This window comes from Fulmarus glacialis, unplaced genomic scaffold (assembly GCF_000690835.1).
Source record: "Fulmarus glacialis isolate BGI_N327 unplaced genomic scaffold, ASM69083v1 scaffold10170, whole genome shotgun sequence".
Lineage (NCBI taxonomy): Eukaryota > Metazoa > Chordata > Aves > Procellariiformes > Procellariidae > Fulmarus > Fulmarus glacialis.
In genome coordinates, this window is record NW_009187091.1 from 476 (window position 1) to 16,751 (window position 16,276).

Consider the following 16,276-nt stretch of genomic DNA (forward strand, 5'->3'; position numbering starts at 1 on the left):
AAAAATAATTCGGATCCAGACAAAATAAAAGTTTATTTTATAATCTGGAATGAAGATGTTAAAAATACGAATTTGAAAGTGAAAAAAAAAAAAGATTTAAAAAGAAATGCTACGGTCCTCCTTATGATGCACAAAGCTATAATGAGCGTTTTATAGGCTGCTTCCTATACAGGATTGAATGAGATCCTTGCGTAGGTTTATGTTGCGAAATACTTTCTTCCTCCTCTGAAAGTACCTTCTTCACACACGTGATCCATCTATACTGACATGTATGCCAACACGTTCCCCACATGCTGCCATATACGGTGCTCACATGCATGATTGTGATTGTTAAAGGACAACATCTGGCATCGTTGATCACTCCTTTATTATTTTGAGTGTATGGAATAAATGAGGCCTTCTATAAGTTACCTTACACATTAAGTGAGAAGGAAGCTAAATTTATCAGCACCCAGAGGAATCATTGGGAACCGGTAGCCTTTTGCAATTTAGTCTCTGCGGAGAAGTTACAGACACTTCTGCACGCGTACAAGAGATGTGCTATGTTTGGCATCATTATAGGTTGAATGCCAACTAATTAGTCATCTAGCAAAGATGCTTTATGAGCATTATCAGATTTCCAAAATTAAACAACTACTAAATATGTAATATGACATACAGTTTATGTTGATTTTTATTTTAATACAGTTGTCCTTTGCAGGATATTTTGCAAGAGTAGATCTTTTTTCCCAATGAGTGTTGCAGACTTTCAGCAAAATGCTATCAAGGAGAAAAAGTTCATTGTATCTCCTCGAACTTTCATAATGGCAATATTGAAATAAATGATAGAGGGAGGAAAAGACACTCAGATTTCAGCCTGGGGAAAACACTTCTGGGTGAATATTTCACAAAATGGATATTGTATTACTTCTTGCTTCTTCTTCCTTATAACATCTAAACCACTCATCTTTGAGTTTTGAACTTCTAAGTAACACATGGGGAAAAAAATGCTTTATTTTTGAAGACGATGCCTGCCTCCCTAGCTCCTTACAGCAAAAGTTATTTTCACCTGATTCGACAAGAACAGCTTTTTTTAAAAAAAAAACAAACCAAAAGCAACCAAAGAAAGAAATTTCTGCAGTTCGTCAAATTTGACTTTTTGACATAACTCAGAGTAATAACTATGGATTAGTTATTAAAATATACACTATCCAAATCAAGTTTTCCCTATTTTTTTTTTTTTTTCTGATAAATCTTTATGACAAATGGGACTTGCATCTTAAAAGTGGGTCACTCACTAGTTCATAGCATAGCAAACAAAATGTCAGAGGGGATGGGAATATTTAGAGATGGAAAGTATAGTGTGTTTTAGTAATGGTAAAGCTACGTCACTTTCTGATGAACAGCAGATTATTTATTTTTGTTTTATTCTTGAAGCTGATTCACCATCTAGTTTTCACGTGGCTTGAAAAGAAATGAAGGTTTTATTTTAAGAACAAAAAGCCTCACAGAGGTCTGACTGATGCTGATTTTAAACTTCAAATCAATGAAAACATTTCTAATTCTGGCGCAAATTATGTTTAAAATCAGACTTGGGGAGGTAGCCAAATTCTGAATTTTGCTGGCATCTTCCAGAGTTGCCACAAATAACAATTCATGAAGATTTTTTGCATGCAGAGCGAAGTAGAAAATGTTAGATTTTGGAGATTTCCTAAAACTGGATCTAAATTCTCCACGCTATCATTAATTAGCACAATTTTTGGTAGTTACGGAGGAGAAGTTAAATGGCCTGAGCATCCTTACAAATGTGGAAATGGTCTCTCAAGAGGGTTTTTAACCTCAATGGAGTATATGGAAGCTTGTCTTGGTACTTCTTATGCAGGAGCATGGCGTATGTTGAGGGTTAGTAGAAGAATGAAGTTCCCCGTGACATTTGATTGACACCTTGCATTACAAACTCACTTTATTAAATGGATTTAAAAAAACTAAAAAGTTGCTGTCACTTACTAAGCACTGTGAGTTTTGGTAGTATAATAAAATCAGAAGGGTTGATGAAAAAGGTTATTAAAGACCATTTAAGTGAGAGTTCCCGTTAAGTTTGGGGGGCGGAGGGAATCTAAAGAAGCAAGAGAGAAGCAAAGAGATTTCACCTAGAAATTTAATGAAACAAAGCAGAATGGGCAGTTTTGTGTAGGAAAGAAAAAAAAACCACCAGGTGTTGTCAGGAAGACTTTAAATGCGTAAGAGTTTGGAATTTCAGTAGAGGGAAGATATTTAAGGACTAATGAATAAAGTAATGCTGTATGATGTTTGAAAATAGTGTGGTGGAAATGAAGTCAATTCCTTTCCCTTCACTGTATGCCCCATTTCATCGTTATCCTGAATTTCAGAATGCAATTTGTAATGCATGGGGATTTCCTGGTCAAAACCACTCTATAATCTAACAGATCATAAGAACAGGGTGTTTACAGATGCCACTTGTAGTGTGATTAATTAGAAGCATTACCTGCTGCAAAAGAGTGTTACCACAGCGCTATTTTGATTCAGCTGGAAAACTTCGAAGCAAAAGCATTTCTAGTTTGACCCTGACTCCGGTTTTCATCTGCTTTTAAAAATGTTGCGTATGACACAAAGGGAAACTACAGAAAGTTGGAAAACCTGCATTTTCTCTGAAAATCCCCTGGTTACATTTCTACTGGTGATTAGTTTCAAAGTGACGGTAGAAGTCCAGATGACTTTTTGAGAGGAGTGTTACTCGCTTGAACTAACAGGCCTGGGTCTGACTTGCCCTTTTAAAGACTTGCGTGGTTTCAGACTTTACCTGAGCAGCTCTTGACATAAGTAAGGGCCCGTGAGATCCGATTCAAACCTGTATTGGATTGTAACTTTAAAAAATGTAACAGTGTCTTTGAAACTTTCATGGTACAGTAACTCATCACACTTAAGACTGCACTTAGGGAAGTAGGAAGGAATGAAGGGACCAAAGCTGGTGAGGGCAGCGTCACAGTGTGCTGCCATGTATCTGCTAATTTTAATGAATTGTGCCTTTTAGAGAACACCTCATCTCTGGCATCTTGCTTTTAATGGCCAATTGCATGGCCAGACCAAAGAAAGAAGGTGGTGTGTGACTTGCTTCCTGCCCACGGCTCTTAGGTTGACTGTGACACCCGCTGATGTTGGCTCTAAACAGGCTGACAGTCTCGCCCACAGCGTGTTACTGGCCCATTGTGGTGTGGATGCCCATCAGCTGGTGAAAGCTGGAGCTCTCTCTCCTCTTGGGTTCTGTTACTGGTGTGAGGTAGAGTCTGGCATGAGCTGTAAGTCTAGCAAAATGGTGATAGCTCTGTGGCTTTCTGTTTAGAAGTTGCCACGTACACTGGCTCGTGAGGAGAAGGAACAGGACCATGTTCATTTATTTTCCTTTTTCTTTTTTTCCTCTTTTCATAGTCTTTCTCATGATCTCGTACCTGTGAAAGTGTAGCTGAGTACTCGGTGGAATTAAATATGTTGGCCATCGTCTCCCCTAAGAAGGGCAGGAGAGGGCTTCTCTGCCCCGTCTAGGCTGTGTGATGTTCAGCTGATGAACAGCATTTCTGAAGAGTTTCATTTCCTGTCAATACAGGAGGAATGACTTTAGTCAGAAAATAAACACAGAATACACTTGAAGAGCAAAGACAATTTTCTGGTTTTGGAGAACAGGAAAATATCTACGTAAATATCTGCTCTTATTAGGAACTCACACGTGCCTTCATGGTTCCATTGCTCAGTATAACAGATGTAGAAATTTATTTATTTTTTAGATTGCAAATGGACTTAAGTGAGCACTGTAAAGTGAAGCTGATCCTTTTTTTTCAGGCAGTTGTCCAGTCTTCCTCAGCTGGTGAGAGTAGATGACTCAAAGCCTTAACAGGATATGGTGTTAGATACCTGTAGTTGACTGATTTGAATTTGGCCCAGGTTAGTAATGCTTGAAGTCATTACCATCTGTCTGTTGTTCAGTGACCTGTATAAAATTAGCTGATATTCTTAGTTTCCAGTTCTTAGTAGACAGGTGTCCACATCATGAAAACTGGCACCAGTATCAAGCTTGTTGGCTGTCTCAGCAGAGATTGTCTGCTGATGAACAGGCAAAGAAGCAGAGTCATCTCCCCATTTCTGGAGGTATGTTTTTCCCTTTTCAGGGTTCAGACATGCTGATGGATGAACATACGTAGAGACAAAGGTTATTGTGTCCTGCTGCATTTGTTGTATTTGTCTTTTGGTAGAGAATGTAGCCCATGTTTTTGAATTGCACATTCATTTTTTAAAAAATGCCCTACCTAGTTGTTCTGGCTTCCTAACAGAAATCTTACATATAGCAGGTGTCCTTGGCTGTTCTTTCTGATAGAAGGAAACAAGAGAACATGCTTCATATGATTTTTTTTTTCTTTTTTTTTTTTTTTTTTTTTTCCCCTTCACTTAAAAGATATCAACCCTATTCAGGCAGCAAGAATTTGGAAAGAGAAAGCACCAAATCTTTCACATGTAGTTATATTTAAAAAAATAAATCTGTAGCAACTGCTTTTTTTTTAGATGTGGCTGTAGGCACTGATGTAATATAATTTCATGTAGTTTATGTATCCTGGGACTGACTTCATAATAGTAGCAATAACTGCACTTAGCATTTAAATTGTACTTTGTATGTTGAAACCTTTGTACAGACTTGTTTGCTAATGTTCCTGATTGGTTGCGTGACTCTTGATGGCAAAATTTGCAATATACAGAAAGCCTGTGCAGGATTTGACTGTTTACATACAGTGGAGATCTCTGCAGTGACAGTTGCCTATGGAGACGCGAGGGTAATGGAGCCCAAAGTCTTTCGCTGGGAGCTGTGCTGCAGTTCAACCCATATGTTGGCATAAAATGCATGGGAGAGCTGTCTTATGTTCCTCTTCACAAGGTTAGGGCCTGGCATCGCTTCTTCAGCCCACATGTAACATCTCTATCTAACACTGAACTATTCTGGCTTTTTGCAGAGGTTGCTTTTAATCCTGCCTGAGCTTCTTTAAAGTATATTATCTTGCAAGCAGTGATTCAGACTTAACTGTTCCCACTGCAGTGTGTAGGACTCTCCTCCTATTTCATTGACATAAAAATACACACCAGTACGTTATAAATAGTTCTTCAGCGTTCCTGAAGATTTATGGTGGATAGATGCTTTCTGAACATCCATTGAGAGATAAGCCCAAATGGTCATATTTAAAGTTAATTGGCCTTCTTACAACTGGCTGCATTTTATTGCCAGTAATAGAGTGTTAAGGTTTCTAATAGGATCTTCTGCTTGCAGAGCCTGAGTTGATTAAGTGGTGCAACACGTTCATTTTGGAGGGCTGCTTAAATCACCAGTAAAAGTAGGTTAGGTGACTACAGATCACCTCCTCGTCGACAGGAATTCCCACGATTAATAATAGTTTAAAAAAAAAAAAAAAAAAAGCATGACTCACTATTTGTACCCCCGCTATTGTTACCAGCTGGAGTTATGTTTTCTTGTAGAACAAGAAGAATAAGGGATAGGTTTTGGTGTCACCATAGATACTCCTGGGCTGACATTAAGTACTGGGATGTGCTAGAAAATCCAAGATTTGGCCTTAACAGTTGTGAACTGGCAGTGTAGGTGGAAGACGTGGAGCACAACAGGAGGAGCCTTAGGGAGAGAATCAGCTTCACTGTCCGTTCCTGCTGTCTTCACTCCTACCTAACATTTTACTGTTTGGCCAAGGTTTTGGATGCAAAGCAAGGATTTGCATGTCAGTACTAGCTGGATAACTGTTACGATGCCTAAAGTGTTTCTAGATCCTCATTCATCTGCCATTTTCTAGTGGCCTAAAACGTGATTTTAACATTTGTTTTGTGCTGCCATCATGACGGGCAAGCAACCAAAAGTAAACTTGAATTTTAACCTTATTTTATGGCTTCATTATTGTCTGAGAGTTCTGGCTTCCTAATTTCTCATGGGTCCTGCTAATAAATAAAGGTTTGAGACCAGAATAGCAGTTACTGAAGAGTGAACTCAAGCATAGTTTTAGTCCTGTGCTGCTGCTATAGGATTTCTAATAGCATTAAATCATAGGCTTGCTGATTCGGAGATTAGCTTCTTGGTCTTAGCCCTCCCCTTTTTTCTGAGAAACTCCAAAAAATAAACTTGTAAAAAATCTCTGAACACTTATTGCCCATGAAGCTGTAATCATTTAATAAAACAAAAGAAATCAATGCCTGAGGAGAAGCAGCTCATGCCTGTGGGAAAAATTTGTCCCTTTGCTCAATTTGATGTGATTACAAAATTACAGTGTTCTGAGAGCTAAAGAAAAAAGATATCGCCAGAGGAGAGCAGTTAAAGGTTTGGGGTTTTTTTTGAGGAATATTCCTATTTAGTTTCTTAGAACTATCAAATAAAGCAGTTCCAGTGCAATATTCGGTATTTTCTTATTATTAATAGAGACTAATTCCTATGTTTTCTGATTAGAGCTATGTGGGAAAATGACTTTTTCATTTCTATAGAACTTTGATTTCAGAAACATTTCAAGTTCAGGTGAAATAAATATTTGTATATTTAAACCAACCCTAGATAAATTATAGTCTTGTGATTATGGGAGGTCAGATATGATTTGGTCTCTTCTATTTCTATGTACAACTATGATTGGGCTTTTCTCCCCTATTTTCTAACGCTGCAGATGAATGTCTCCACTTCAAGTACCTTGACAGCTCTAGTATGAGTTTTTCCAGTCTTTTGAAGCTCTTCTGCTCTCCAGAAATAATTATACTCAGGAAATGTCATTGGACTACGATGTCAGTAAAATGAGTGGTCTAACCACTCATGGATTTCCCTGGCCTAAGGAACACTTCATTATTGGTGGAAAGAGGAGCAGCTTCCATTTGACATGTTTAGAGAGCAACCCATTGCAAAACAAACAGCATGGTATGAAAGTGTGTTGTCTGGAACTCAGGAGTTTCTTCTTAAAATCTCTTCAAGACAGGCATGCCAAACTATCCAACTTTCCAGGGACCGCTGAGCTACCAACTGTTGTAGGGTGAATTTTCTTTAGATTTTATCTCGGAAAAATGTCCTCCTGTGAAACTGTTAACTTCCAGCAAAGTCAGTTTTTTGACATTTAGCTGAAAAATTCTTAGCTGTTCTTCTCTACATAACTTGCAAACCGTTTAGTGAAATAATTTTACATGGTTTTATTTTACTTTTTGTTCACAGTTTGACACTTGTTCTAAGTGCAAGAAGTATAGGTTCCCTGTTTTCCAGTTGCTTATTTCTTTTTCTCCTTTTAACATTTGATTCAAAGTGACATCTGTGAACAGTGATTTTTTTAAATTTGTTTTTTTCTTTCCAAGAGGGACATATTCTTCTGCTGCTAACAGTCTCAAGTCTTTCCTCCTTTCATTTTTAGATTGCAAATACTATGATAAAGCCTGAATTAACAGACTCGAGCCACTTATCTTCTTTAGAAATTTGAGTTGTAGAGGTTTAGAAACTGGTTGTGAGTTTGCAGATCATACATTTTTTTTTTTTCCCAAACAGATAGTGTTTGGTAAGACCATCAGGTTTTTTTTGTTTGGTTTTTTTTTTAAATTTACAATGTGAGTTAATTACCTGAATTAAACCGTTAGCTAATGCTTTGATCGCATTGGTAATGATTAGCAGCTTTCTAGCCTTTTACATTGGGAACAGACCTAAATCCCAGTGAAATTAGTTAGTGCATGTGTTCTTTGGTTTAAGGGGAACCGCGGAGTGTGCTGTAGAGCGAATGCCTCTCTGAAATTTCAAGGTGTTTTGTCCTGTAGTGAAGGAAATGATAGGTTAAAACGAAACAGCTTTCTCTGATGGTTGCTGTGTGGTACCCAGCTGTGAGAGCACAAGACCTCTGCTCGGTGCACTGTTCTAAACAGTGTCCTAAGTATCACTAGTTCTTTCAAGACAGGCTTTGTAGCAGCATCTGAACCTAGGTTCAGACCCTCAAAAATGCTTAGATATCCAACTTTTATTTTGATTGTAAGTATTAAAGCGCTTAAGTGCATCTCAGGATATGGATGCAGTTCTTGATACTGCAGTATTAAATTGCCCAGTGCATGGCATGCTAATATCTGTAGTCCAGTTACTAACATTTGGTCCTACTGGTAATAATAAATGCCTTGGGGAATGTGGATTTCCTGAATTCGGTGCTTGTTGTTAATTAGCATGGTGTTTTCAGTGAGCCTTTTAAATTTTTGGCATCTGTTTTCTTATCCGTTGAGTCAACATTGGTTTTCTGAATGGGGATTTGCATGGAAATGCTGCTTTTGATTTACTTATGTGGTAAAGGTAATTGAGCACTGCTTGTTAGTAAGACTTATCTGCAATGACCTGTATTTGCATTTTGCTCTTGCTCGTCCACAGAACCCTCAAAGCAATAACTGTTCACAGGCCAGGATGATTTATGGGAATTGTTAACCTGCAAAATTCAAATTTTCTTGCTCACTTCCTTTTCATACTTTAGGTCCTGTTACTGAAGTCAAAACAGATATATATGTCACCAGTTTTGGACCTGTTTCTGATGTAGAAATGGTATGTATTTCTGGGATTAAAATGCCATTTCCTGGTTCTGAGAAACCATTAACTGCAGTAAGGAGTGGATGCTTCATCTGTACTGTTCTGTCAATCATGCAGAGTAGGCAAGATTAGTAACAGCTTAATTTACAGGTTATAATTAGATACATCAGGCCTGATTCTGGTCACACTTTCACTGGTTTTTGGCTGGCGTAAGGAATTCACTTCATAGGATTTGAAACAGACTTTCATGGTGTAGAGGCAGAATCAGGCCTTGCGGGGAGCGTCTGAGTCAGTCTACTGTGGGGAAAATGTGTAATATCTTTGAAATTGCTTTTCCTTTCTGAAACTTTTGTTATTCTCAGGTGAATAATAATGACATAATCTCACAAATACTTGTTGACGTTTTCATTTCAGATGAATGCCCTTTGCTGATCTTTGTGCCCCTTTTAGCATCACTTTCAGCAAATGTTTGACTGATAAGAGTTTTCATAAGTGTCTGCAAAAATAGAACGTCGAAGTGACATGCATGAAATAGTCACAGAAGAGAAATGTTACATTTGCACGTAGTGTTATTTGTGCCTGAACAGCATTTCATTTGAACTGCGTTCATTTGAGGTCAAATCCAGCATAACTCTCCTCAACTTCTAAAATCTAGTGGTATACCCTTAAATTACACAATAGTTTCTCTTTTTATAAAATATCCAAGAAATCACATGGAAGTAACAGCCGTATGTGCATTATATGTTTGTACTGAACTTCTTCAAGGAAAGGCAGTTTCAGGGCAGTAACTTTCTTCCCATACAGTGCTGTCGTGCACTTTGTGGTGCACCTGATTTGGTTCTATCATGTGGAAAGGTATGTGATAGCAAGATATTTTTTCAAGGGCTACTCATGTTGAAATGCATTTTACCTCTTCAATGCTTGTCAGGTACACTATGATGCTGTTCAGTGTGAAGAGGGGTACAAGACTCTGGTCCCAAGGAAGTCTAGTAGTGTGTGCCTCAAATCTAAAATGAGGGTTGCATGGCATCTCTCAGATTTTAATGAAGTTTTTGACATGGTGCCACATGGGAAATTATTAGTAATATTGAGGAAGGCAGGAGTGAGAACATGGACTGAAGGTAGGTAAGGAACTGGCAAAAGGAGAGTTTACAGATGTTTCCCCTTTCATCATTAGGGATTACTTAGGGGGCTATTCAGGGATCCAGGACCTGGTTTTAGAATGATTTTTAGTTAATGTATCTGTTAGTGACCCAATGTCATCTGAATGTGGCTGCCCTCCTAAAACTCACTGAAACAGCAAAGTGTGATACAGTCTCAGTACAGGGGATGATCAGAATGTCTTTTTAGAGCTGGGTTATTTTGGTACCCAGTCTCATGAAAAGAGTTGAAATCTCATATTACAAAATCCGTCATGTAGAAGCTGATAACAGAAACTGCTAGTTATGAGCTATGAAGTCACCAGCAAGAAATGACACTAGAAAAGAGACTTTTCATAGATTAACTATAAAACCACAGTGGAGGATGCAGCCATGGAAAAGAAGACAGACGTAATTCCAAAATGCATTGCACTAATAGATGTGCCTCCTTGCCTGTGCGAATAGATATGGCCGTACAAGTAGTTTCAATGGTAACATTATGCAGAAGAGTTTGAAGTAAAGCCAGAAACATTGTTTGACTTAACAACAAAATCACAACGGTAAGTTGGAAAGGACTTAAAGCTTTCTGTGTTACCTTTTTCAATGCCACATGATGCTTTTTTTGTGAAATGCTTTAGCTTCCAGAGGTGAGAAATGCATTCCTTCGTCCACGCATTCACATATGATTTCTCATGATGTGCCTGTGTCTGCAGTTCTGCAGCTGTTGTTTGCATGTTTTCTTTGGAGCATCTGAATGGCTTTTCTGAGGAAGTTAAGGGTATAGTTACGTAGTTAAAAAGAAATGTGTATATATGCACATTTATCCATGTTTTGTGGGCATGGCAAAGGAAATATTTAGCTTTCCTCATTTAAAAGCTTACTTCCCATCAGTTGAAATTAAATTTTCTTTCCTGACTTTAAAGTGGAAGTAATTGTTTGTCCTGGTATTTTTAATTTAGCCAGCAGCAGAAAATCCGTGGATGTCTTTTCTTTAAAAATCTGTTGACACTTATTGTCAGAGATCATTTTGTTTCCAGTTATATGCTTGACTACAAATTCAATTGCCTGCTTCCTGCAACCTAATTAGATTAATTATTCCTTAATGATTAAATATGTGTAGCAATTTATTGATATGACTAATGCGGGAAAGCTATTAAGCTATTAAGAAGTACACAACACACTTTAATCGGTGGAAATATATTTGTGTAGTGGACTTAGCATTTTCTTTACTACTGATTTTTTTGCTCCTGAGGGATTTCTTTTTTTACAGGAAACACTTATACATGCAAATGTGATCTTTGTTTTTCTGCAATTTAATCCAGGAATATACAATGGATGTCTTCTTCCGTCAGACATGGGTAGACAAAAGATTAAAATATGATGGCCCTATTGAAATTTTAAGACTTAATAACTTGATGGTTTCGAAGGTGTGGACTCCTGACACTTTCTTCAGGAATGGGAAAAAGTCTGTTGCGCATAATATGACAGCCCCAAATAAACTCTTCAGAATAATGAGAAATGGCACTATCCTGTACACAATGAGGTATCTAACTTGTTTGTTCAGCTTCTTACAATTACTGTATGCAAAAAGTTATACTGCCTAGACAAAATGGCAACCAGAGACTATTTAATTTGTTCCGTTATAGGCTTACAATAAGTGCAGAGTGTCCCATGAGATTAGTGGATTTTCCCATGGATGGTCATGCTTGTCCTCTCAAATTTGGGAGTTGTAAGTTGCAATTACGAAATTTCTTGTAACTACAGAATTTAAATAGTAGAAGTAGATTTTGAGCAATTACTAACTTTCTGAATATTAGTCTTGATACGCAATCCTTATGCAGACAAAACTCCTGTTAAGTTCCATGGGAATTTTATTTAGGGCCTGAAAAATTAAACCCAGGCAGAGAATTGAAAAGCAGGCAGTGATTCAGCTGTTATGTTGAACCCCACTATTCTGGCTACATGGTTGCTTGAAATACGTAGTTTTTCTTGGTTCTTAGGGAGGAATTGGATACTTGGTGAAGTGAGAGACTCTCTGGAGAAGACAAAGAGGGTGGAGCCCATCTCACGTTCCAACAACTGGGTAAAAGGCACCTAGGGAAGCATGTTATTTTACTTTCTCTACAGTCAGTGGAGGCACATTGACATCCTAAGTTAGAGGTGTAGGTTATGAGTAAAGATTTATCTTTAGTTGTATTTGTCTATCTCCTGTCTTCTGGCCTATAACAGGATTCTGCATGGCAAGTTTAGTCTAGACAAATAACTTTTAGACTTGTGAGAGGAATCTCAGTGCAGGTGACTTTCCTTTCCTGCTTTGAAATCAGCTGTAGATTTTTGGATAATCGCCAAACTTTGGCTAGAAGGAACATTTTGGGACATATTGCCTAACAACCAAGGGAGGTAGTTATGATTCCCTGATTTGAATCCACAGCAGAGACCTCTGAGACCACCTGGGGATGGTTGGTGCACTCCGTTAACTATATCTCGTCACTTTTCTAAGCCTCCTTGGCCGCTGACTTCTCTGCTTTACACTCCGATGTAGTCAGTGGCTGGACATTAATCTGTTTTCCTTGACCCCAGAGCTCTGAAGTTAGAAATAGCCGGAATCTACTCATAGTCTTTCCTTAGCATAAATTTAGCTTATAGAGCTGGGTAGTAAACCAAAAGGGGGATATTAAAGACACTGCTCTGATAAGCTTTTTCATCCCCATTACGGTGAGATTGGAGACCAGGTGCTGCCAGAATCAGCTTTGGTATCAGCTCTACGATAGGGGAGCTTCAATAGTGGGGAGTTTCTCCACAGGCATATTTATTCAGGCAGAATCACCAACCAGCAGAAATTGCACTTGACGCTAATTTGATGTCTTCCTCAGTGAAACTTGAAATAAGACGTAGCCATTTCAAATGCAAGACTGATTTAATTTAATTTTAACAGGAGTTTGGGCTGTGTAGGGATTGAATGCTAGCCCTAAGTTATGTCTTTTGTATTAAATGTAAAACGTTTCTTTGGGTGTGCTTATTTTTGGGCTATTGTGAATTTTTTACTGACCTCTGGTTTCTGGCAAATATTTTAAAAACAAGTTTAAAATATTATAGTTTTTAGTATAATATAGTTTTTAGTATAATCATTCTTTTCTGTAAAGAAATGTGCACCGTCTCCAAAATGTATCCTCTTATATATGCTCTTTTTTATATATTAGTATATCTTAATGATAAAATTTTAGATAGAAATTTCTAAACTAATTTAAAGATAAACTTTACATGCCCAATAAGGGCTGATCAAGAAAGAACTTGTGTTTAGACGTCACATTCATATGTGAAGTGAATTTGTGTGTGACACTTGACATATGACCTTAGCTCCTATTTATTCTCCTCTGAGGGTGGCTTTTGGGGGTGACTTAACATGAAGGGTATCTTCTAAAGTTGTTAGTGTGAGTCTTGCCATTCGATTTCAGTAGGTTTAGATTGGGCTCTTAGTAAGGTGTGAGAAGTTTCCTATTTATACAAACTGATGATGTGTTGTAGATGCTTATCCAAAGAGTGAAATGATTTATACCTGGACAAAAGGACCCGAGAAGTCAGTGGAAGTTCCTGAGGAGTCTTCCAGTTTAGTTCAGTATGACCTGCTTGGGCATACGGTATCCACTGAAACCATTAAATCTATTACAGGTAGGAATCTCGTCAGTAAAAACCAACTTGAGGTAAAACTCACCCTGTAACATTGCCCGAGGCTTTTTTCTTTCCTTCCTGTAAGGTATTCTACTGAATGTCGTAGGGTATACATCAAGGGCTGAGAGCGTAAATCTGAATTAGGTTTCTGTCCTTCAGATTTACATTTGCAGATTCATTACAGTAGATTGCGGCGGTCTTTCAGAAAGCTAGAATGAGATCATTACTCCGAGGGACAAAATGGGCATTTAATCACTGCTTAAAATGCAGTTTGAAGAGTCAAGAGGATGCCTGGGTGAGGAAGTAATTTCTCAGCACTGTATCCACATTATGTGCAAAAGACTTCCTTTGTTTGGCAGTGCAAACAGCTCGGGATAGAAGTACAGCATACAGAATGGGTTATTAAAGCCATAAAAACCCTCTAGTCGGATAAGGATAGGCACAAATGCATTAGTCACAATAGATACTTCTGCTGATTTGTGCTGTAAGAAGTAAGGCAAATGGCAACCACAGGCATCCGAAATGAGTGAAGTATCACTGATGAGCAGTGTGGTGATAAACAAGCATATTCCCAAAATATTTTTAAAATTTGGAATCATTTTCTAAGCATCAGCAAGTTTGTGTATTGTGAGATGGTAAAAATGAAACCGATAAAGCAAATATATTTGATGTATTGCTCTATGGATATTTTTCTCAAAGATAAAGCAGCGGTTTGCAATACACTAGAAATTTACTTCTCAGCATATTGAGTTACACAACAGAAATTCCTCACTGTCCCCAAAATGTTCATTCTGTAGTGCTTTATTTAGACAGTTTATTCAGTTTATGGTAAAATGCAATTTTTTTTTTTTTGGTTTAATATGAATGGTAACACTTTAGATAAACTTACAGTATTTTAATTCTTGTCAATTATTTTTGCATTTGTTTCATTATCATAGTGGTGCTGACGTATAAATGTAGTAAAAGGGTGAGATGCTTCCATGTAATTTGATGTGCATCATTGTTGTTATTGTTTTATTTGGCAGGTAGGTACCACAATGTTCTGGATACTATGGTAGGTAGATAGCTTGTGTCTTGGGACTCTTCTTCAACAACAGCCAAAAGAATTTTTTAAAATCATACTTATACTGTAAAAAGTGATCCAGTATTAGTTGTACATTTATAGTATTTTTGATAGCAGCTTCAGAATGGCACTGTAACGGCCTACTACTTCAGGATTTTTTGTGTAAAACTTTCATTCATTCTTATCTCTACGGAACATACCTTTCTATGCATGTTAAGTGGTATGAATAGCATCATCTTAAACAATCCTGGTGGATAGTCTGAAACAGTTATTCTGCAACACAAAAATTTTATGTACAGTCAGAAAAATATTTTCTTTTTTTTTTTTTTTAGGTGAATATATTGTTATGACAGTTTACTTCCACCTCAGACGGAAAATGGGTTATTTTATGATTCAGACCTATATCCCATGCATTATGACCGTGATCCTTTCTCAAGTTTCATTTTGGATAAATAAGGAGTCTGTTCCAGCCAGAACTGTGTTTGGTAATTATTTCTTTTTTTTTACTTTTTCTAGTACTACTTCTTTTAATGACTTTCACTAGAATAGACCTTTTTAGTGCCCGGGGGTATAATGCCTCTGTGCTCGTGCAGAAGCAAGGGAATAAGGTAAATTCAGAGGAATTTTTGCTATCTATGAAGGATGTATTAGGTGAATCCTTGGAATCTGAAGAGAAACTTGGAATATTTAACCAGAAGGGTGACATGGTTGCCTGTGGCACATGGATGTACATCTGTGGGGATTCTACCTGCTTGGGGGAGCAAACTGGGAAGACCTAGCCCTGAGTAATCCAGTCAAGTCCTTAGCCTACATCCAGAGCAGTTTTATCCTCCAGTGGACAGCAGTGTAATTACTTGAACTCACACCTTCTAAAATCCTCTTAAAATAATTTCATTGGGAGTGTGCGAGATGTACAGATGTCTTCTTACAAGATATCTGTGTCATCAGTGGAAGCTTGCTATGAGTAAGGCTTAGATCCTCTTACTGTAATTTCATGTTTAGTGCTCTTCTTTCTGCCATTGCCAATATGAAAATGAATTCAAAAAGCAAAATGATTCGCAAGATATTAAAATTGCCCTTATCAAAATACAGCTTGAATGAGATGCTATAGTGAACTCTGAAAATAATTAAAAAAACACAAACAAAACCCAAAAAAGTTTCTATGGAAGACGAAGTATAAGAAATTAAATGGAAATATGTTTTCTAACAAAGAAATAGGATAAAAACATTTTTAAAAACAGTCTTTACAGAGCAATGTCTTGACTTTATAATGTACTGTAGTCTAAAGCAGGACTAATCAGGAAAAGAATGTTCTACAAAAAGCCTTTCTATAGATAGAGAGATGCTGGCAAGAGTGATAGGAAATAATGTTTCTACGTGACGGCCTATTCAAATATGTAAGTGGAGTCAGAACACTGTTTAGTATCACAAATTAGACAACGTTAAAGATTAGTTACAGGAGAAACAACCTGTAAACCTAATAAGAACCCCACTACCTCTCAACTCAAGCATTACAGTAGGCAGACTAGTATATCACTTCACAAGCCTTTGCAGTGATGTTGAATAATGGTACTTTTTTTGAAGGGACTATTGCCATGACCTGGAAAGGTAGAATCTGTATTTACAGACAAAATGTGATAACCGAAAATGTACAAATTATAGAGCAATAGATGTAGTATGTGTCATTATATCCATATGTGAAACTGAAAACAAATAATAAAGTTTGGACATCCACTAAGTTACAGATAAGTCTCTAAAATGCCTTTGAAAGTAAGTGGCTTCAAGTATGGGTAAAAAAAGTATCTTTTTAGTTTTCTGACAAATTCCAACAGGGACCCTGTTTTCTAAATG

At 37.4% G+C, this 16,276-nt stretch overlaps 1 protein-coding gene across 1 annotated transcript in view; it reads left to right on the forward strand.

Annotated features, from left to right (window-relative positions):
- Positions 1–7,077: 7,077 nt before the first annotated feature.
- The window catches only part of GABRA4 (gamma-aminobutyric acid (GABA) A receptor, alpha 4), a 29,943-nt gene continuing 20,744 nt past the window's right edge, over positions 7,078–16,276 (forward strand). Inside the window, exons 1-6 of the mRNA XM_009573873.1 lie at positions 7,078–7,111; positions 8,502–8,569; positions 11,016–11,236; positions 11,340–11,422; positions 13,219–13,362; positions 14,758–14,910. Coding sequence (XP_009572168.1) covers positions 7,078–7,111; positions 8,502–8,569; positions 11,016–11,236; positions 11,340–11,422; positions 13,219–13,362; positions 14,758–14,910 — 703 coding nt within the window. The remainder of the gene's footprint in view (positions 7,112–8,501; positions 8,570–11,015; positions 11,237–11,339; positions 11,423–13,218; positions 13,363–14,757; positions 14,911–16,276) is intronic.